Genomic DNA, 20598 nt, shown 5'->3' with positions numbered 1-20598 from the left:
ATAAAGTCTTAAATTCTGACTGCCTTTCTGAAGACTCTGCTCATTTTTTCTAAAGATTTCTCAACAACAATATAAGGAACATAGTTACAAAGATTATTGTATTCTTTAATTTACTCTTAAATTCATATATTTTTATTTGTGCATTTGCTTCAAAGCACCTCTTTAAGATATTTATTATCAATTACTATTATTACTATTATTTATAATTACTTTGTGTGCAATTTGCACACGTTGAGTTTGCTCCTCTTGCTGGTGTGTAGTGTTTTAAGACATGGTCCTGATATGGAACTAGGAACCATATCTTTTAACCTTGGCTATAAAGGTCATGCCATGAGAAGTGCCTTTAGAGCAGGACTTGCTTAGGGAATGGACACAATTTTTTAAAATCAAGAAACAGGCAAACACTCAAATTGATGGTGTAGAAATATAAATCCAAGTGCATGATTAAGCAGCAAGAAAATTTATGTTCATGACAATGTTCATATTTGAACACACTCACATTCTAAATGTCTGCAAAGACATAATTCTTGTAATTCAGGTCTTTCATTTTAAAGGAGCAGCTCAAGAAAAGCAATATCCATTTAAATGTACTAATGAATAAATCACCTGTAATAGTGAGTCTTTAACACAAAACATTAATGCATGAATGACATCAGAACTTATGTTACTGTATGTACCCCAACATTTCAAAACTTACACACACAAACTAGACTAGATGATTCACAATTTAGAATATTCAGCACAGGAAATTAACTCACTTGCTTTCCTTACCTGTTAAAGATTCCACGACACTGGCATTTATCCAAAAAGATAAATAATTCTCAGTCTCATTTAGTACCTCTAAGTCTATATCAGGATACGAAAAAGTGAAATTAGCCGAACCGGTAATCTGTAAAGAATAATGACAAAAGCATATTACTTAAAATACAATATGACTTGTTCAGATTAGCAAAAGAATGATTTTTTGTTCTTAGGGTTTGGATGAAGCTTTTACAATAATATGTACTTCTGCAACATGTGATATCTTAGTATAAAGCAAAAGATGGCATAAGAGCAAGATTGACAATACCACAAAAGGAAAAGCTAAAAGAAAAATCATGTTAGATGTAAGGAGATTGAAAATGCATTGTGATAAAAGGTGAAGGAGAATTAGATAAGAAATGTAGAATTACCTGTTTCATTTGATAAGAGATACTGTACAACAAACATACACAATGTGGAAACAAAACGAGTTGTTTTCTGATGTGGTGGTAAAATAATGTCAGGATACCGACATAAGAAATGATTTCAAAAACATCCATCCATTATCCAACTCGCTATATCCTAACTACAGGGTGACGGGGGTCTGCTGGAGCCAATCCCATCCAGCACCTGGCACAAGGCAGGAAACAAACCCCGGGTAGGGTGCCAGCCCACCACAGGGCACACACACACACCAAGCACACACTATGGACAATTTAGAATCGCCAATGCACCTAACCTGCATGTCTTTGGACTGTGGGAGGAAACCGGAGCACAAAGAGGAAACCCATGCAGACACGGGTAGAACATGGAAACTCCACACAGGGAGGACCTGGGAAGTGAACACGGGTCTCCTAACTGCAAGGCAGCAGCGCTACCCACTGTGCCATCGTGCTGCCCATTTCAAAAACAGAACAAATAAATTAACAATTGCTCTAGAACTGGGCTGTACATGGGAGTCAATAAGGGTTTATGGTAATCATTGCTCTGAGAAAGTAGGACTAGAGAGTGTTGTGCGAAGGACACTGCTGTTAGCCTCTTTTCTAAATAGTTTACCCGAAGCCCATCCAAGACTGCCTAGAAGGCTGAATTACTCACACTATTTCATCTATAGTTTACAGCGGTGAACTGCAGATTGCAAATATTATAATACTGTAGATGTTGCGCATAGAGTCCCAGTCTTGTGACGTGATGTTGGTCCACGGTTCATAGAGATACTGTATATAGTAATTTATGAAGGGTGTTACATCTCCATAAGGGGGGCAAATATTGAAGCTTGTGGAGTTGTGATTTGTCAAAAAAGTATGTTGTTCCTGTGGTCCTCCCAGATCCTTAACAACATGCACAAAAGCCTCTTGGCAGTATAACCCCAATCAATCAATCAATCAACATTTATTTATATAGCACATATTCATACAAAAAAATGTAGCTCAAAGTGCTTTACAAAATGAATAGAAAAACAGAAGACACAATAAAAGATAAACATAAGTCAACATTAATTAACATAGAATAAGAGTAAGGTCCGATGGCCAGGGTGGACAGAAAAAACAAAAAAAAAAACTCCAAAGGCTGGAGAAAAAAATAAACCCCACTGTCATGCAATACATTGGGACTTGTATCAAAGTCTCTCGTTTCTTCATTGAACTGAAAAAATGCTTTGTTTGAGCATTTTTATCTGCTGGACTGCCATAAATTTGAATTCTGATAAGAAAATGGTCCAAATCTATCAAGTTTGTGTCTTTTTTGTTTCAATACTAATATTTGGCACTTTAGTGGTGGTCAGGCAACATAGATATGCAAGCCTAATCATTTGCATAACTGCATATGTCACTACCATGTAAACTGGACCATTGCTTCTGAGAAGCAAAAGATCCCTTGTGAATCTAAGAAAATATTTTGGAAAATGTATGAAGGAAGGAAGGAACAAACGAATAGACTTGAAAGACATATTCTTGAGACCAATGAAGACCATCTAGACTTAGGGGTGGCTACCTACAAAGAAGAATAATTTCACCCTTTTTGAGCAAACTATCAACAGCAGTAAGACCTGTAAACCTTTGAACTTTTCATTAAACAATTCTGAAAGGTGGGTTATGGAAGTCGCTTAGCATCCTTAACAAACCAGTATTTTTAAAAACCAGAATTTAAAAAAGGAGGTCCCACAGGCAATTATTATTTTCTAAAGATTTGTTTAATAATGCTGTAACAATGGATGTTGGTTAAATATATTTTAAACAATTATGATTATATTTACCAATTTTCTTTAGGCAAAATATTATCAATGGTCCCCTGTTTCTCTTTCCGAGTATATTATCTGTCATTCCACATTAAAATTGTGCTTTTAGCAAACTGTTATGGACAAAAAGACATATACTACAATATATTCTGCATTTTCTTGTTTTGTATGCTTTTATAGTAGTTATTTACCCTTTGCCAGTGGTGCTGGATAATTATATTTCATTTACTTAATATTTGATTTTGATTAATGAGATGAAAACATTCAGTGGCCAAAAAGTTCAATAATAGAGGAAATCAAGAAGGTGCAAATACATTTTCATAACACTGTATACCATGGTGGACTTCAGCTCCTTTCTTTTGTGATAGACAGCAGCCCATTTTGATCTTATACTGGAAAAGCTGGATCAGAAAGTTGATTATACAATTTATAGTACATTTTTTTGTTCTGTTCATTATAGTCTCGTCTCTGCAAAAGTGTTTTATTTCATTTTCTAGGTATATAAAAAGTATGTTACTGCCTCCTTCTATAGACCCATATTTTGTTTAATTATTAAAAATCCGTTAGTTCATTTTAGTGAAATAAGGAAGGAAAGAAAATATCTCACTATAGTCATGCATGGCAACCACTTTTATTTTCTGTATCTTGGATTTATTAATTATTAACTAGAGTTTTACAATGTGATTTTGAACAGTAAAAGTGATTCATCACTTCAAATTTGGTTTTAAAGATATTCAACCAAACATAATTCTCCTAATTCCAACCGTAATTCAGAGCTACCTTACAAGACAGAAGAGGTTCAAATTAAAATGACAGAAAATATTTCATTTTTGAAAAATGCAATTTCAATCAAAGAGCCATTCATTTAAGTACCATTAATTTAGTATACTACCAAATAATCTGATTACCCATTTTATGCTAGTAGCTCAAAATGTAATTTACATTTTTTAAATGTTCATGTTGGATGGCTTATTTTAAGTAGCACCTGAATTGTAGTCTACAGGCTAGCAGATATTATATTTTGCTGCCATCTAGTGGTAAAAATAGTTTACTCTGACTTTTGAATTGAATTTTTCAATATCAGTTGAATTATAAATTATGTTATATATATATATATATATATATATATATATATATATATTACAGCGTGCCAAACAGGCAAATATAATGATTTTCAGAATACAGTATAAAAAGTCAGTGTTCTGAATATATAACACCAAAACCTGATTATATAAAGTCAGCGGCAGAATATATAAATTCATTACTGAATATATAAAGTCCTTCCTGAATATACAGGGTGACACAGAAAAACGGGAATTTTTGAAAAACCCAATAAAAATAGAAGAAATCCAACAGAATTATTAAATTTATTGACAGCAATTACACCACTACAACTTGCCTTTTAAGAGACAGTAATCCAAATTATCAATGTCTGAAAATTACACCCTGTAGATGGCGTCCTGCTGTACGTATGCATTCTTCCAATCTGCTGTTGAGGTTCCTCATTGATCGCTGCAACATCTCAGCTGGGATACCATGAATTTCGTCTTGAATTCTTTGTTTTAATTCATTCAGTGTCCTTGGCCGAGTCATGTAGACCCGACTCTTAAAGTAGCCCCACAAGAAAAAATCACAAACGGACAAATCCAGTGATCTTGAGGGCCAGGGAATGTCACCGAATCTTGAGATGACACGGTTACTGAACAACAGTACAGCTGCAATTGATTGTCTTGCAATCGATTACTAAATTACTAAATGGCGAGATTGTTTACAGCTCATGGTCCCTGTTCCGCAGTGTTGCCAACTGTACATGGCTGCCACTACGCATTTCAAAAGTTCCCGTTTTTCTGTGTCACCCTGTATAAAGTCATTCCTGAATATATAAAGTCAAAGCCTAATTATATAAAGTCAGCATCGGAATATATAAAATCATTCCTTATTACAGTATACTGTATATAATGTCAAAGCCTGATTATATAAAGTCAGTGTTGGAATATATAAAATCATTCCCGAATACATAAAATTAGGACAATTCACAAATAAAATGGTCTAGTTCCATCAAATATTCTCTAATTTCCGCGCTCGAGAAAGTTAAACTTCGACAGAAGCCACTCAGAGTCAATCGAGCTTGTGAGGTTCGTCCAAAAATGCACCCATACGAAAAGAATAAGTAAATATAGTGTTCAAGGCACATACATCATTTTGAATGAATTAACTGAACAGTGTTTTTTTTTCTGAAGATGTTTTGTTAACTGATTTCATTATATTGTATTAGGAACTCATTGAGTTTACAAAAAATGTGCCTGGGTCATTTCAATCAATATCAATATAATCTGAGTTTAAATTTATATATTCAGGAATGACTTTATATATTCCGACAGTGACTTTATATATTCCGATGCTGACTTTATATACTCATGCTTTGACATTGTATATAATCAGGAATGACTTTATATATTCCGACAGTGACTTTACAGTATATATTCAAGTTTTGACTTTATATATTCCGACACTGACTTTACATATTCAGGAATGACTTTATATATTCCGAAAATCATTGTAATTGCCTGTTTAGCACCTCATAATATATATATATATTATGTAATTTATGTATGTGTATATATATATATATATATATATATATATATATATATATATATATATATATATATATATATACTGTATTATTTAAAAAAATCTTGGGTCGAGACATGACCTTCTCGGAAAGACACTTTGAGGTCCCGCAAGAATAGACTTGAAAACAAGATCACGGACATCTAACCTCTCAGTTGTTGGAATGCTTTTGGCAGACACACTTCATGTGCTATCAGCTCTTAAAAATTTTATACATTCTAGATCGCATGTCAACGACTAAGTGGATAAGAAAGAGCAGCGCTTCAAAAAGAGACCCAAAAACAAAAGCGCTTGAGAGAAGAAGGCAACAAAGAATGCAAATAATAACAATATTAATCTATGTGCAAATTCTGAAAATAAGGAAAGTAATAATCAGCCTAAATAAAAGACTTCATAAAGATGTTCAAAAATGTTGGCGCGATACACATGCAGAGCAAGTTAAAGAATATGAAAGTAGTAAAATACGAAAGTATCAAAAACAAAGAAAGTAAAGATCGCATTACCACAAACAAATGGAAATTATTACTTGGTGACATAACGGAACAGCAAAAAGAGATCAAATATATGGACATAGGTGATATGTCAGAAGTGCGTAGATATAGTAACGCTTTAAAGTTTAAGTCAGAGATTTGTAGATCATCTGATTCGTGTTACCATTAGGGAAAAGTAGTGTTTCTTCCCAATGAAGAGGCGTTTCCGCAAGAATTAAAAGATTTGTTGTTTGGTGAAAGTGAAATCCACAAACACTACAGGCAGAATATCTCAGTCTACAATAATCTTTTTGCGTTTGCATCATTCAATACTCAAAACATAGATTTACACAATAATGGACCATATGCTACGACAATCTGTGGTCCCGCAACAATTAAAACTACGACAAGTTTAATTTCAAAGAAACCACAATTCGGTCAGGTGTATATTTATGATCACAGAGAAGCGATGCATAGAATCGAAAGAGTATATAACAATTCCTATGAAAATAACAATCTCTTTAAATTGTATATCCGGTTAACCAAACCCGGGGGTGGGTGAGCAGGGGGCAGAGCCCCCTAGTATATATATATATATATATATATAGTGTCACAGACGGCTGGGGTTCTTACCCGGCCGGGACGCCTAAAAGAACCGGAAGGTGGCATAAAAAGCTTCCGGGTCACGAGGGGGCAACCGCCCTGGATAAAAAGAGGACCACGGGAAAGGGACAAAAAGATTTTAACCCATTGGGACCCTTAGCCACTGCTAGGGGGCGCGTTAAGCCTTGTCACACACGTGCACATGGGAGGCAGCTAAAGGGCTTGAGTGAAGGCAGTTCTGAGGCATGCCGTGATGTGGCAGAGTGCACTGACTCTTTTTCTCCCTTTCCTGTAGACCATTCCCGGGAGATTCCACCTGGCTCTCTTGACGTCACTTCCGGGACCGAGCCAATGGAAGTAGACCTTACCAGCTCCGGCCCCTGTGATGTCACGTCCGGGCTCGATCCAATGATTGAAGAACACGCGCCTGATCCTTATGACCTCACTTCCTGTCTTCCCCTTTAAAAGCCTGCCCTTTTTCCCTTTTTCCTCAGTCTTGTTCTGGACTCAATTGTATGCACATCAGTGCTGTTTATTGTGAGAAATTTATTTTTAATAAATTTTCAAAAACTTCAAGTAAACTTTTTTCACGTTGTCATTATGGGGTGTTGTGTGTAGAATTCTGAGGAAAAAAATGAATCTAATCCATTTTGGAATAAGGCTGTAACATAACAAAATGTGGAAAAAGTGATGCGCTGTGAATACTTTCCGGATGCGCTGTATATGTATATATATAAACTTCCATGACAGTTATGCTTACAGAATATACTGACCAACTGGGCACCTTTCTGTTATCTGGTGTACTCATTCCTTCAGTGTCTAACAAAATTGCACCATCTAATCCGTCAACTGCGTATAAGTGAGTGGCTTCTAAAAGTAAGCAAATATGCGACCCTAATGTGCTTATCAAAAATAATGCAACTAAATTTTACTTCAGTCTGAATGCTTGTGGAATGATTTAATGTACTACCTACCTCTCCACCAGCTATGAAAATCTATAGTGCCTAGAGATGTCTCTAGACTTTACCGGTCAGTTTTATAACCTAATTTTACTTGAATCCTAAATCTCCACTGCTTCCAACTTCCTGTGTATGATGCAACTGCAAATAAGATTCCACAAAAAGAGTAAACTGTTTTGTTATATAGAATAGCACCCGACAAAAAGCACCTCTGCAAAGGCACTAAGAAGGGTTCTTTGCCCTTCCTTTCAATGCACATTACATGCTTATCAATAATGATGCACACATTGCTTGCTAGGATAGCTTAAAATGTTAGGTAAAGCATCCATATTCAATTGTACAGTACACTTCTCTGAAAACAGACTTGAGATTTACAAATACATAAAAAACTATATAAGAACACGTATTATTTGAGATGTGAAGTGACAAAACAATACCCTTTTGTCCTCACATCTCTAAAAAATACATTTAGGCAACATCAATTTGCTAAAATAAGCAGAATAATTAAAATAAGATAAATGAAGATATGGCTAACAGTAGCTATGTTCAGCTGGCATTTGTGAATTTCCCCATGGGGATTAATAAAGTATCTATCTATCTATCTATCTATCTATCTATCTATCTATCTATCTATCTATCTATCTATCTATCTATCTATCTATCTATCTATCTATTTAAAAACAAAACAAATACAACAGTTAGCACAATTTATGGAAAAATGCATATGGTGTCAAGGTAGATTAATAGCAAACAGAATATGTATATGCATACGTACTGTATGTGTAGATATAGATATATAGATATATACAGTATGTGTGTAATGTGCTCTACACTTTTCAATAGATTTCAGTCAGAACATACAACTACCTTTTACTAGGAACTTTTCACAAGTTTACTTACTGTATACTCACTGCTGCTATTTCACTTCATGTGGAGAAAAGTCTTCCATATGCAGTTTAAACAATGAACACTCACTTGAAGCAAGTATACACCCCAGGATTACAGTTAATCCACACAGTAATGGAATTAAGGAGTAAACCTACTTCACTGAGCCATGTAGTGATGAAATCACATCATAGTAAGTGATGAGTGACTATCATCCCTGGCTATAGGAGCATTCCATTAGCTCTGCAGCATAAGTTGCTTGTAAGTCCTGGAGGTTAGTGATCTGTGGCAGACGCAGCACCAGCCTCTTACACTGGTGTTAGAAGAAATGTGGCCTTTTATCACATACAGTTAGGTAAATAAAGGTAAATATTTGGACAGAGACAACTTTTTTCTAATTTTGGTTCTGTACATTACCACAATGAATTTTAAATGAAACAACTCAGATGCAGTTGAAGTGCAGACATTCAGCTTTAATTCAGTGGGTTTAACAAAAAGATTGCATAAAAATGTGACGGAATTAAAGTATTTTTTACACAATCCCTTTATTTCAGGGGCTCAAAAGTAATTTGACAAATTAAATAACTGGAAATAAAATGTTCATTTCTAATACTTGGTTGAAAACCCTTTGCTGGCAATGACAGCCTGAAGTCTTGAACTCATGGACATCACCAGATGCTGGGTTTCCTCCTTTTTAATGCTCTGCCAGGCCTTTACAGCAGCGGCTTTCAGTTGCTGTTTGTTTGTGGGCCTTTCTGTCCGAAGTTTAGTCTTCAACAAGTGAAATGCATGCTCAATTGGGTTAAGATCAGGTGACTGACTTGGCCATTCAAGAATTTTCCACTTCTTTGCTTTAATAAACTCCTGGGTTGCTTTGGCTGTATGTTTTGGTTCATTGTCCATCTGTATCATGAAATGCCGCCCCATCAATTTGACTGCATTTAGCTGGATTTGAGCAGACAGTATGTCTCTGAACACCTCAGAATTCATTTGGCTGCTTCTGTCCTGTGTCACATCATCAATAAACACTAGTGTCCCAGTACCACTGGCAGCCATGCACGCCCAAGCCATCACACTGACTCCACCACGTTTTACAGATGATGTGGGATGCTTTGGATAATGAGCTGTTCCACGCCTTCTCCATACTTTTTTCTTGCCATCATTCTGGTAGAGGCTAATCTTGGTTTCATCTGTCCAAAGAATGTTTTTCCAGAACTGTGCTGGCTTTTTTAGATGTTCTTTAGCAAAGTCCAATCTAGCCTTTCTATTCTTGAGGCTTATGAGTGGCTTGCACCTTGCAGTGCACCCTCTGTATTTACTTTCATGCAGTCTTCTCTTTATGGTAGACTTGGATATCAATACGCGTACCCCTGGAGAATGTTGTTCACTTGGTTGGCTGTTGTGAAGGGGTTTCTCTTCACCATGGAAATGATTCTGCGATCATCCACCACTGTTGTCTTCCGTGGACATCCAGGTCTTTTTGCGTTGCTGAGATCACCAGTGCTTGCTTTCTTTCTCAGGATGTACCAAACTGTAGATTTTGCCACTCGTAATATTGTAGCAATTTCTCAAATGCGTGTTTTCTGTTTCCACAGCTTAAGGATGGCTTCTTTCACCTGCATGGAGAGCTCCTTCGACCGCATGTTTTATGTTCACAGCAAAATCTTCCACATGCAAGCACCACACCTCAAATCAACTCCAGGCCTTTTATCTGCGTAATTGATAATGACATAACGACGGACTTGCCCACACCTGCCCATGAAATAGCCTTTGAGTCAATTGTCCAATTACTTTTGAGCCCCTCAAATGAAGGGATTGTGTTAAAAAATACTTCAGTTGCCTCACATTTTTATGCAATCTTTTTGTTCAGTCCACTGAATTAAAGCTGAAAGTCTGCACTTCAACTGCATCTGAGTTATTTCATTTAAAATTCATTGTGGTAATGTAGAGAACCAAAAATAGAAAAATGTTGTCTCTGTCCAAATATTTATGGACCCAACTGTACTGCTAAACTTTAGCAGAGGAGGATGAAACAGAGAGTCAAGGAGTAAACTTCAACTTGAATTGTAACGATATCATATCATGCAAAATGAGGGTTATAAAAATGTTCAGTTTAGCTCTGTATGCTTATTCTTTCCTTTAGATCACAACAGATGCAAGTTTTAAAAACATTTTGGCGTCATGTTATTTTTCATAAATATGCAATATGCATACTGTATATTTATTTCTTAAATAAACACATGTATAATCATTAAAATTATAATACAGCATAAAAAGAGAAAAGCCAGTGGACTTACATTTAAAGTATTGACCATTATTGGATATGCATCAAAATATTGTCTTTGTAAGTAAAGTGTTACATTTACAGTACCCTTTACTGGTTTTCCATAAGTGTATCTGCCAAACAAAGAAAAAAATTAACACTTAGGATTAAAAAGTAACCTTATATATACCCATAATTAATACTAAACTTCTGTATATGCAGGTGTGACCCTGTGCAGGAAAGCAAAGGTTCAATAAAGGACGTATTTACTCACACACCTATTATTATTATTATTCTTATCTTTGATAAAATCTATCATTCTGAACTCAAGACATCATTCTAGCAGCTGATGGTTTCATTTGTAAGCTTTAGTTTGGTTTTATTTGAAGGAGTACACATTACATTTATTTATACTGTACATCCATCCATTATCCAACCTGCTATATCCTAACTACAGGGTCACGGGGGTCTGCCGGAGCCAGTCCTAGCCAACACAAGGTGCAAGGCAGGAAACAAAACCCCGGGCAGGGCGCCAGCCAACAGCAGGGCGTACACACACACACAACCACACACATCCACACCCCAAGCGCACACTAGGGACAATTTAGAATTGCCAATGCACCTAACCTGCATGTCTTTGGATTGTGGGAGGAAACCGGAGTACCTGTAGGAAACCAATGCAGACACGGGGAGAACATATACTGTACATATTACAATTATTTATAAATTACATATTTTCAAAGACAATTCTGTACTAGTATTTATTCTGCATTTTTCATTCACTTACTTGGCATGAACTGTTCCAGAAAAAGTCTTCATGCTTGATAAACAGTAGATTGATGGAACATCCAGCGTTACTTCAAACTTTGGCAGCACTGTTAAAAGAAGCAGACGTTTGCTTAAAATGTCAAAATCATTTAATGTACCTTGATGCAATGAAAAAGGCACCTTGATATTATTCTGATTTAACTGTGGCTTATTTCATAATTGAGGAATGTTAGATGTTAGATTTTTTTCAAAAGGGAATTTAGTAACAGTCTTCACTAAAGTACTTCAGAGATGAGTTCAAAAATTAATTTTCTCAAGACACATACATTTCTCAGTTCATTATAAAACTAACAGAAGAGACTCCAGGCTCTAATAACTGTCAAGTACTAATTAAGGGGTCTGAATATGTGTGTCAATTTGATATTTTAGTGTTTTTAAATTTAATATATTTGCAGAATTTCCTATAATCACATATACATAGCACTGCAGTATCACTGCAGTTTCTGTCAGCACTGACCCAATGGATTCTTCCACTTAATATCTCTGTTTTGGATAGCTTGATATTCTTAGAAGGACAGCTTGCTGCTGCTGCACTAGTTGAAATTCATATGAGGCTGCGGCATACTTGTCGTATTTATTGGCTCTCTAGCAGCAGGCACCGAAGTTACTCATTTGCATGATGGAATTCTAGCTCATTTAGATGGACACTCACGCCCAGGCTGATTCAACTTGTCACCACCATTAAGATATATATATATATATATATATATATATATATATATATATATATATATATATATATATATATATATATATATATATATATATATATATATATATATATAATATATATATATATCTAAATATATACTGCATATATATATACAGTATATATATATAGCTATACAGATATATATATATATATATATATACAGTATATATAGATATATATATATATACAGTATATATAGATATACTAGGTGCTCTGCCCCTGCTCGCTTCACTCACCAACCCCCAGGTTTGGTTTACTGGATATACAATTTAAAGAGTTTGTTATTTTCATGGGAATTGTTACATATGCATTATTTTCACTTTTACTTTAAAAATTTTGTAAAAACAATATTGCACTCTTTCTCGCAGGACGTACAACGCTGCTCGCGTGTTTTAATGGGGGTGTGGCTGAACAAACGCTATGGAGAAGTGGTTGGATCATCTGCTGGTTTGCTGCTGCTGGTGAGCTGCATGTTTTGCTTGTTACTTGTCGTTGTTTAAAGAGCTGGGAGCACATGAAGCATGATGGCCAAAAGCATTCCAACAACTGCTAGGTCAGATCACAATGAACTTGTTTTAAATGTTGTCTCACTGCCTTGTCTCACGTGACGCTAAAGTGTCTCTTGCGGGATGTCAAATTGTCTTTTGAGAAGATCCAAGAACATCACGTGTCATCTCCCTAGTCTCCCTTCCAAGATTTTTATTTATTAAAAAAAAAAATATATATATATATATATATATATACTGTATATATATATATATATAGATATAGATATATATATATATATATATAAATATATACTGCTCACAATAATTAAAGGAACACTTTAAAGAAACACATTAGATACATCAGATCTCAATATGAAGTTGGATATCTATACAAATAACGACAGGGCAATGTCTTAGGAACAAAAGGATGCCAAGTATTTTAATGGAAATAAAAGTTTTCTGCCTACAGAGGGCTCAATTGTGTAGACACCCTAAAATCAGAGTGAAATGAAGATGTGGCAGGCTAGTCCATTTTTCAAAAACTTCATTTCTGCTACTCAAAATGCTTTTCAGTATCTTGTGTGGCCCCACGAGCTTGTATGCATGCTTGACAACATCGGGAATGCTCCTAATGAGACGACGGATGGTGTCTTGTGGCATTTCCTCCCAGATCTGTATGAGGGCATCCCTGAGCTGTTGTACAGTCTGAGGAGCAACCTTGCGGCGCCTAATGGACCAAAACATAATGTCCCACAGATGTTCTATTGGGTTTAATTCAGGGGATTGTGAAGGCCATTCAATTGTTTCAATTCCTTCATCCTCCAGGTATTGCCTGCGTACTCTTGCCACATGAGGCCGGGCATTGTCATGTATTAGGAGGAAACCAGGACCTACTGCACCAGCGTAGGGTCTGACAATGGGTTCAAGGATTTCATCTCGATACCTTATGGCAGTCAGAGCACCATTTCCTACGCAGTAGATGTCTGTGCGTCCCTCCATGGATATGCCTCCCCAGACCATCACTGACCCACCACCAAACCTGTCATTTTGAACGACGTTGCAGGCAGCATATTGTTCTCCTTGTCTTCTCCAGACTCTTTCACGTCTATCACAGCTGCTCAGGGTGAACCTGCTCTCGTCTGTAAAAAGTACAGGGCGCCAGTGGCGGACTTGCCAATTCTGGTGTTCTTGAGCAAATGCCAGTCGAGCTCCACGGTGCTGGGCAGTGAGCACAGGGCCCACTACAGGATGTCGGCCCTCAGGCCATCTTCATGAAGTCTGTTCCTGATTGTTTGGGTAGAGACATTCACACCAGTGGCCCTCTGGAGGTCATTCTGTAGGGCACGAGCAGTGCTCAGCCTGTTCCGCCTTGCACGAAGGAGCAGGTATCGGTCCTGCTGATGGGTTGAGGACCTTCTACGGCCCTGTCCAGCTCTCCTATAATAACAGCCAGTCTCCTGAAATCTCCTCCATGTTCTGGAGATTGTGCTAAGAGACACATTAAACCTTCTTGCTGCAGCATGTGTAGATGTGCCATCCTGGAGAAGTTGGACAACCTGTGCAACTTCTGTAGGGTTAAGGAATCGCCTCATACTGCCAGTAGAGATGATTACTCAAGCCAAAACTAGCACGAGTGGAAAACCAGCCAAAAAAGATCAAGAGGGAGAAACTTGAAATGACCTCCACATGTAAAACCAGTCCTGTTTTGAGGGTTTTCTAATTGTTGCCACTTTAGTGCACCTGTCGTTAAGTCCATGAACACCAATACAGATGAAAGTGATTAACAATGACCTCAGCTGCTTAACCAACCAGAAAATTATCAGACAGGTTTAATTGATTTCATGCCAGGCCCAATAAAAAAGTGTTCCTTTAATTTTTGTGAGCAGTGTATATTATATATTAATATATAACTGATATATTAATATATATATAATACATATGTAAATCAGTTGAAATGCGATGAATGACCTAAAATGGTGAAAGGGTAAGAAGTAAACAGCCAGAGGTTTTAATTTAAAGTTTAGGTTAGCAAAAACTGAAAAAAAGTAAATTTTAGAATATTACAAATGGGTCTTCTTCAGGGAACAACTAATAGGTTATAACCTGCAGATGTTCTGTGACAAGTAAAGTAAATTAGGCCTTGCAAGTTGAAGCACACAATTTGCACAGGTGTTTCAACTTCTGCTGATTACTTAAAAACTCTGTCTTTCTTAAAGCAGAGTTGGGCCTGATGTCACTAGTGTCTAAAAGCAATGAGGATGCTTACCATACTGAGCCACTGTAAACTCTTTTGTAGTCGAGAGTTCCTAAAAACAGAGACAAATGTATATTTGCTACAATTAAAATTAGGTTAAAATTTTGTACATTTTGATAAATTTTAACTTTGAGTAGGATTTTTGATTCTTTAAGAATTTCAAAAGTTATTCAGAAAAACTGTTATGCATCACATTTTCTGTTTTGTTTACTGCATTCTTAAAACATTACTTAAACATTAATATTCATAATTCACAAGAAAATAATAATTTAAAAACAATAAGAAGATGAACATTTTAAAATTTGTAACTTATTTTTATTCTCCAGACCCCCTTATTGAATTAAAGGGATGGTTAAGGTTATCCTGAAACACGATACAAATCACAAACCAACTTTGGATGAACTGGAAACACCCAGACCATAACTTTTGCAGAGACAACTTAAAAATGTCAAACTCCACAGTGACACTGAATTGCACCCAGGTTTCTGGGACTGTATGGCTACACCTCTAACTGTGCTGAACTTCACTAACACAATCATTACATAATATTAACAACTTCATCTACCTGGATAAATACATTATTTGATTTCTGTCAATAGGCGGCATGGTGGCGCAATGGTAGCACTGCTGCTTCGCAGTTAGGCGACCTGGGTTTGTTTCCCGGGTCCTCCCTGTGTGGAGTTTGCATGTTCTCCTCATGTCCTCGTGGGTTTCCTCCGGGTACTCCGTTTTCCTCCCACATTCCAAAGACATGAAGGTTAGGTGCATTGGCGATTCTAAATTGTCCCTAGTGTGAGCTTGGTGTGTGGGTGTGTGTATGTGCCCTGTGGTGGGCTGGCACCCTACCTGGAGTTTGTTACCTGCCTTATGCCCTGTGTTGGCTGGGATTGGCTCCAACAGACCCCATGACCCTGTAGCTAGGATATAGCGGGTTGGATAATGGATGGATGGATTTCTGTCAACATGTTTCCAAGTTATAGATATTTATGACACATAATTGAGGAAAAGATTGAACTTACGTTTAGTGTGACTTGAATGGCCCAGCTACCAAGAAGAGAATTGTCTGTCAGTTGGTATGTTTTCGAAACAACACCAAGATAGCCATCTTCTGATATCCACTGCTGCACCATATTAGAGCTAGGATCCTGTAAAACCATAATATTGCATATGGGTTTTTGTGTATTTTCCAGTATTACTCTCTATATATTTTTATTTATTACATGTTTTGTATAATACAACCAGAATATACAAATTATAACTACAGATAAAATTAACATGAAGTCTGGAAATTTTTATGCTCTTGCAAGTAAAAAAGGAACAAAGAAATTGAACACAAATAATACTAAAATTAAATCAAGATTGAAAAGCCTGAGCAGAGCAATACTTTTGCTTAATTTTGTTGTCCTATGCATATATTTTTTTGTTGATATTATGATTATATTAATAATAAAATGTTCATCCGGGCAAAAAGAATTAAAATAAAACAGTATGTAATGATACATACTAAGAAGATGGATTTTTTAACAATGTTTGTCCTCGAGTCCAGAGAAAGACTTAACAAATACAAAATGAAAAAAGTGTTTGATGGATTATTACATATTTTTAAAAGCTTCTCTCTCACTTCTGGATGAACAAAATACAGTACTTACAAGAAAAAGTCCAGCCTGGGAGACAATGTCCCTTGTGGAACTGACTGTTGACTGACAGTTTATGAATAAACAACTGTCTAATAGAACTGTTGCTACACATCTTATTAATCCAATTTAAAGAAAACAACTACCTAATGAAATATTTTCCACAATTGTGTAATTACTTTTAAAAAAAGTCTGGGATGGAATCAGACACTCATTAATATTCACTCATTAAACAGAAATTTCAAAATCAGGTATTAAATGTCTTAATAAGTGATTTTGCGATTCTTATGAACTAACTGTTAAATGCAATGTCATCAAATAAATCGGTAATATTTTATTTTTAAACATTTAACTAGGAATGTTCCAAATAAAAAACTGTTAGTTGTGTGGATTAATTGTGTGGATGAAATATTAAATAAAACAATATATTATTAAGTTTATTGAATACATTTTAAAATGAAAAAGATATTACATGTACATGTATTTCTAATATTGTAAATTCTCACTGTGGTCATATAAAACAGATATTGTAATTTTCTGCCCTGCCAGGGATCATGATCAGAAACTCAGACATTATAGAAAGAAGAAAAATGCTAACAGGATAGTAGACATTTATTAGACAAGCAAAAGCAATGAACCACCAGTGGAAGCGGTGTGAAGAAGAGGGCCAGCTACAGGCTCAGGGCAGACTTGGGGAGAGTCTTGGACTAGATAGGGTCAGAGTGGAGAGCAGTGTGGGAAGTGAATCCTAATCTTTCTCTTGCAAAACTCTTGAGGTTGCTAATTTTTCTTTTAAAAGCTCTCACTAGTTACTGAAATACTTAATGTAATGTTTTGTTCAGCTTCCAGCCTACAGTTTTGGTAACTGCAAACTCTATAGGGTTCACTTTTCTATGAGCTCCATAAAGATGCATATTGCTGTCCTAGGTTTTAGCTTAATCTCTTTTTTAAGATTCTAAGCCAGTACGCTATTTATCTTTTTCAATATTACTGCCTACTAACAATGAGGAACAAATAAAAATACATGAAACGTGTGAAACAAATCACACAGGATCATTTGCCTATAAGTGTCTTAATTGTGAAATATGTGTTTATAAGAGATAAAGGGAATGAAGTTGAGGGCCTGAATTGTACCCATTTACTCTTACAGTATACAAAAATGTTTAAATGATTTTCTAAACAAAGTAAAATACACAAAAGTAGACATTCCTGCTTAATCATTGGAGACTGAAGCTGTTTGATTAAATGAAAAATGTTATCAACAAAAAGTAGTTGTTTCTAATTAAAGACTTCTTGTGACTTAATGCAGCAACTGGGCCAAACAACAGTCAGTGTACTGATGGTCCTAACCCTTGATCATTGCAATGACCCTAGGACAGGGATTCCTAATGCATCGATCAGTAGATCGGAAAGGGACTGCAGGAATATTGCATTGCATTCAAAAAAAAATTTTTTTTAATGTTAGTCTATCATATATCCTCCCTATGGCATTTGCCACTTGATTGACGTACAGGGCGGCCAGTCTGAGATTTCTTTTCTTCTAACACACTGGTCATCCCGCACGCATGATCAAACGCGCAAGCTACTTCAAAACTCCAGCTATCTAAGTGATCTAGTTAGCATTCCAATTTATATCGACTAAAGAAGGGATTTAAAAAAAATGTGTTGTTTATGGGCTGGATGTGGAATTAGAAGAGGATTTTTGTCTCTCACAATGTCACAATTAAAGTGCGTTTGTCTGATCTGTAAATCTATCATTGCTATTCCAAAGAAGGAAAATGTGGAAAGGCACTTTTGAACTGTTCATAAAAAATACAAAACTGACTTCCTTCCGAAAAGCAATCTGAGAAAGAGAAAGGAGAGGGAACTAAAATCGCAGTTAATCGGACAGCCATCATTTCTCACTCGGCTGAATTCAAAAGCAAAGGAAGATACACCAAAGCATTGTTCTGGGTGAGTCACTTGATCATTAAGCATAACAAGTCCTTCCAACATGAAGAGATGATAAAAGATGCCTTCGTTGAGGCAGATGGCTAGGGAGAAGTTCCTGCTGAGATTTCAAGACCCCTGGCCGGAGAAAAAGGAGTTTCTCCTTGTCATTAAACATGCAGAATACAAGCAACTTAATAATGATCAATGGTCGCTAGACTTGGCATTTTTTTTTCCAATCTGACCAACTTGTTGAATGAGCTTAATTTACAGCTGCAAGGAAAAGAGAACACCATGGTCAATATGATTAGCTCAGTTAATGCTTTCAAACGAAAAATGCAACATCTGTCCTCAAAGCTGCAGCGCCTTGATTTGGGGAACATCCAAAACCTCGCGTCAGAGTTGGAGACGCAATGGAAGGCCTGTGCGCAACTTGACAGCATACGCTACAGAGGAGATGAAAATTTTCTGTCAGACTTTATCTAATGGAAGAAAGTAATGATTCGAGTGTTGAACAATGTAGCGGAGTAAGAGTAGCGTTTCTTCTTCACAAATGTACTCAAGTAAAAGTAAAAAGCATGCTGCAGTAAAACTACTCTTAGAAATACAATATTTTTAAAAAGCTATTCAAGTAAATGTAGCAGTAAATGTAACTCGTTACTACTCACCTCTGATACTCAGTATATATATATATATATATATATATATATATATATATATATATATATAGCATTTTTAATGTAGGTAGATCATTTTGACCTGGACATTTTAAAAGTAGCTCGCAAGCCGAAAAACTGTGGGCACCCCTGCCCTAGGGGCTGTCTGGTGTTTATGTGAATTATAGAATGACTTCTGATCCTAGATTTGACCTTAGGAAAGAGAATATATACTGTATATAATATAGCTGACAAGATATAAAAAATATAGCATAAGCAGCAGGTGCACAAGCCCACGACAAGAAAAAAAGAAAACAAAACTGGAAAATTGTGCTGTGTAATAAAAGTAATCTCCCTAAATATGTCATCCTATTTAGAAACCTGCAGTGTTACTGTGTATTCCTGTATGTTTTATTTTATCCTTTGTGCTCTTTGTTTTAGTACTGTACATACTTAATTTTGCATTTCTGGTTCTGGCAACTGCACCGCTGAGGAGTGCCACTGTGACAATACTAGAGAACAAACATAAAGTATCTAAGATTAAATCACATGAATTTGTCAGAGTAACCATAAGAAGTCAATGCATCATTTTTCATCTTGGGGTGTCACAATTAATCATTGTGTTCAGTTAAGATGACACTGCTCCAGAGGTGGCCAGCCAGTATAATGCAATTTATCAGGCTTGCACAAAAATGCATGCTGTCTATTTTGACTCAAGCTGGAGTACATATTGGCAACTTCTGATTCAGAACTGCAGCTTGCTAGCACCCTGCAGTGAGAAAAATGGTGCCAGCGGTGACATTTGCATACCAATTATATGCAACCTCAGGTCTGAGTAATATACTGAGCTGAAATATAATTATGGCAGAATCATACTTTATATTATTTTATGTTAATCACATCCGTTTGGCAATTACATAATAGCTACATGTATTCATTTGTCAAAAACAGTATATTACCAGCTTTTAATAAATGTATGATTGTGTTCAGTTTGTTAATTGGATTTTCAGATTTACAACAGAATATTCAGAGACAACAACAAAATATATAAACAATCTCAATTATATGACTGACTTTGTATTGAAATAGATTGTATAAATCCAACTTTAATATAAAAAGTGGGAGAAAGATGTAAAGGTGAAAAGTAAATGTGTGAAGAGAAGACAGAAAGGAAAGGAGAACAGGAAAATCTTTAAGAGCTATGAAATGACAGTGGTAAAATGCAAAAAATATTAGCCAGTTTAACCTTAGAAAAGTGGATACAGTGAACTGTTTTAACCTGTACGTAGTCTAGCCTTAGTCTAGC

At 36.0% G+C, this 20598-nt stretch overlaps 1 protein-coding gene across 1 annotated transcript in view; it reads right to left on the bottom strand.

The window, feature by feature from the left end:
- The window catches only part of cd109 (CD109 molecule), a 127280-nt gene that overhangs the window by 69962 nt on the left and 36720 nt on the right, over nt 1-20598 (bottom strand). Inside the window, exons 5-9 of the mRNA XM_039748031.1 lie at nt 16093-16218; nt 15086-15125; nt 11579-11666; nt 10826-10925; nt 772-889 (exon numbers count right to left, since the gene is read on the bottom strand). Of these exons, the coding sequence (XP_039603965.1) occupies nt 772-889; nt 10826-10925; nt 11579-11666; nt 15086-15125; nt 16093-16218 (472 nt within the window). The remainder of the gene's footprint in view (nt 1-771; nt 890-10825; nt 10926-11578; nt 11667-15085; nt 15126-16092; nt 16219-20598) is intronic.

The sequence above is a fragment of the Polypterus senegalus genome, chromosome 3 (assembly GCF_016835505.1).
Source record: "Polypterus senegalus isolate Bchr_013 chromosome 3, ASM1683550v1, whole genome shotgun sequence".
Lineage (NCBI taxonomy): Eukaryota > Metazoa > Chordata > Cladistia > Polypteriformes > Polypteridae > Polypterus > Polypterus senegalus.
The sequence above is the reverse complement of the archived record's forward strand: the minus strand, read 5'-3'. Positions and strand labels throughout refer to the sequence as shown.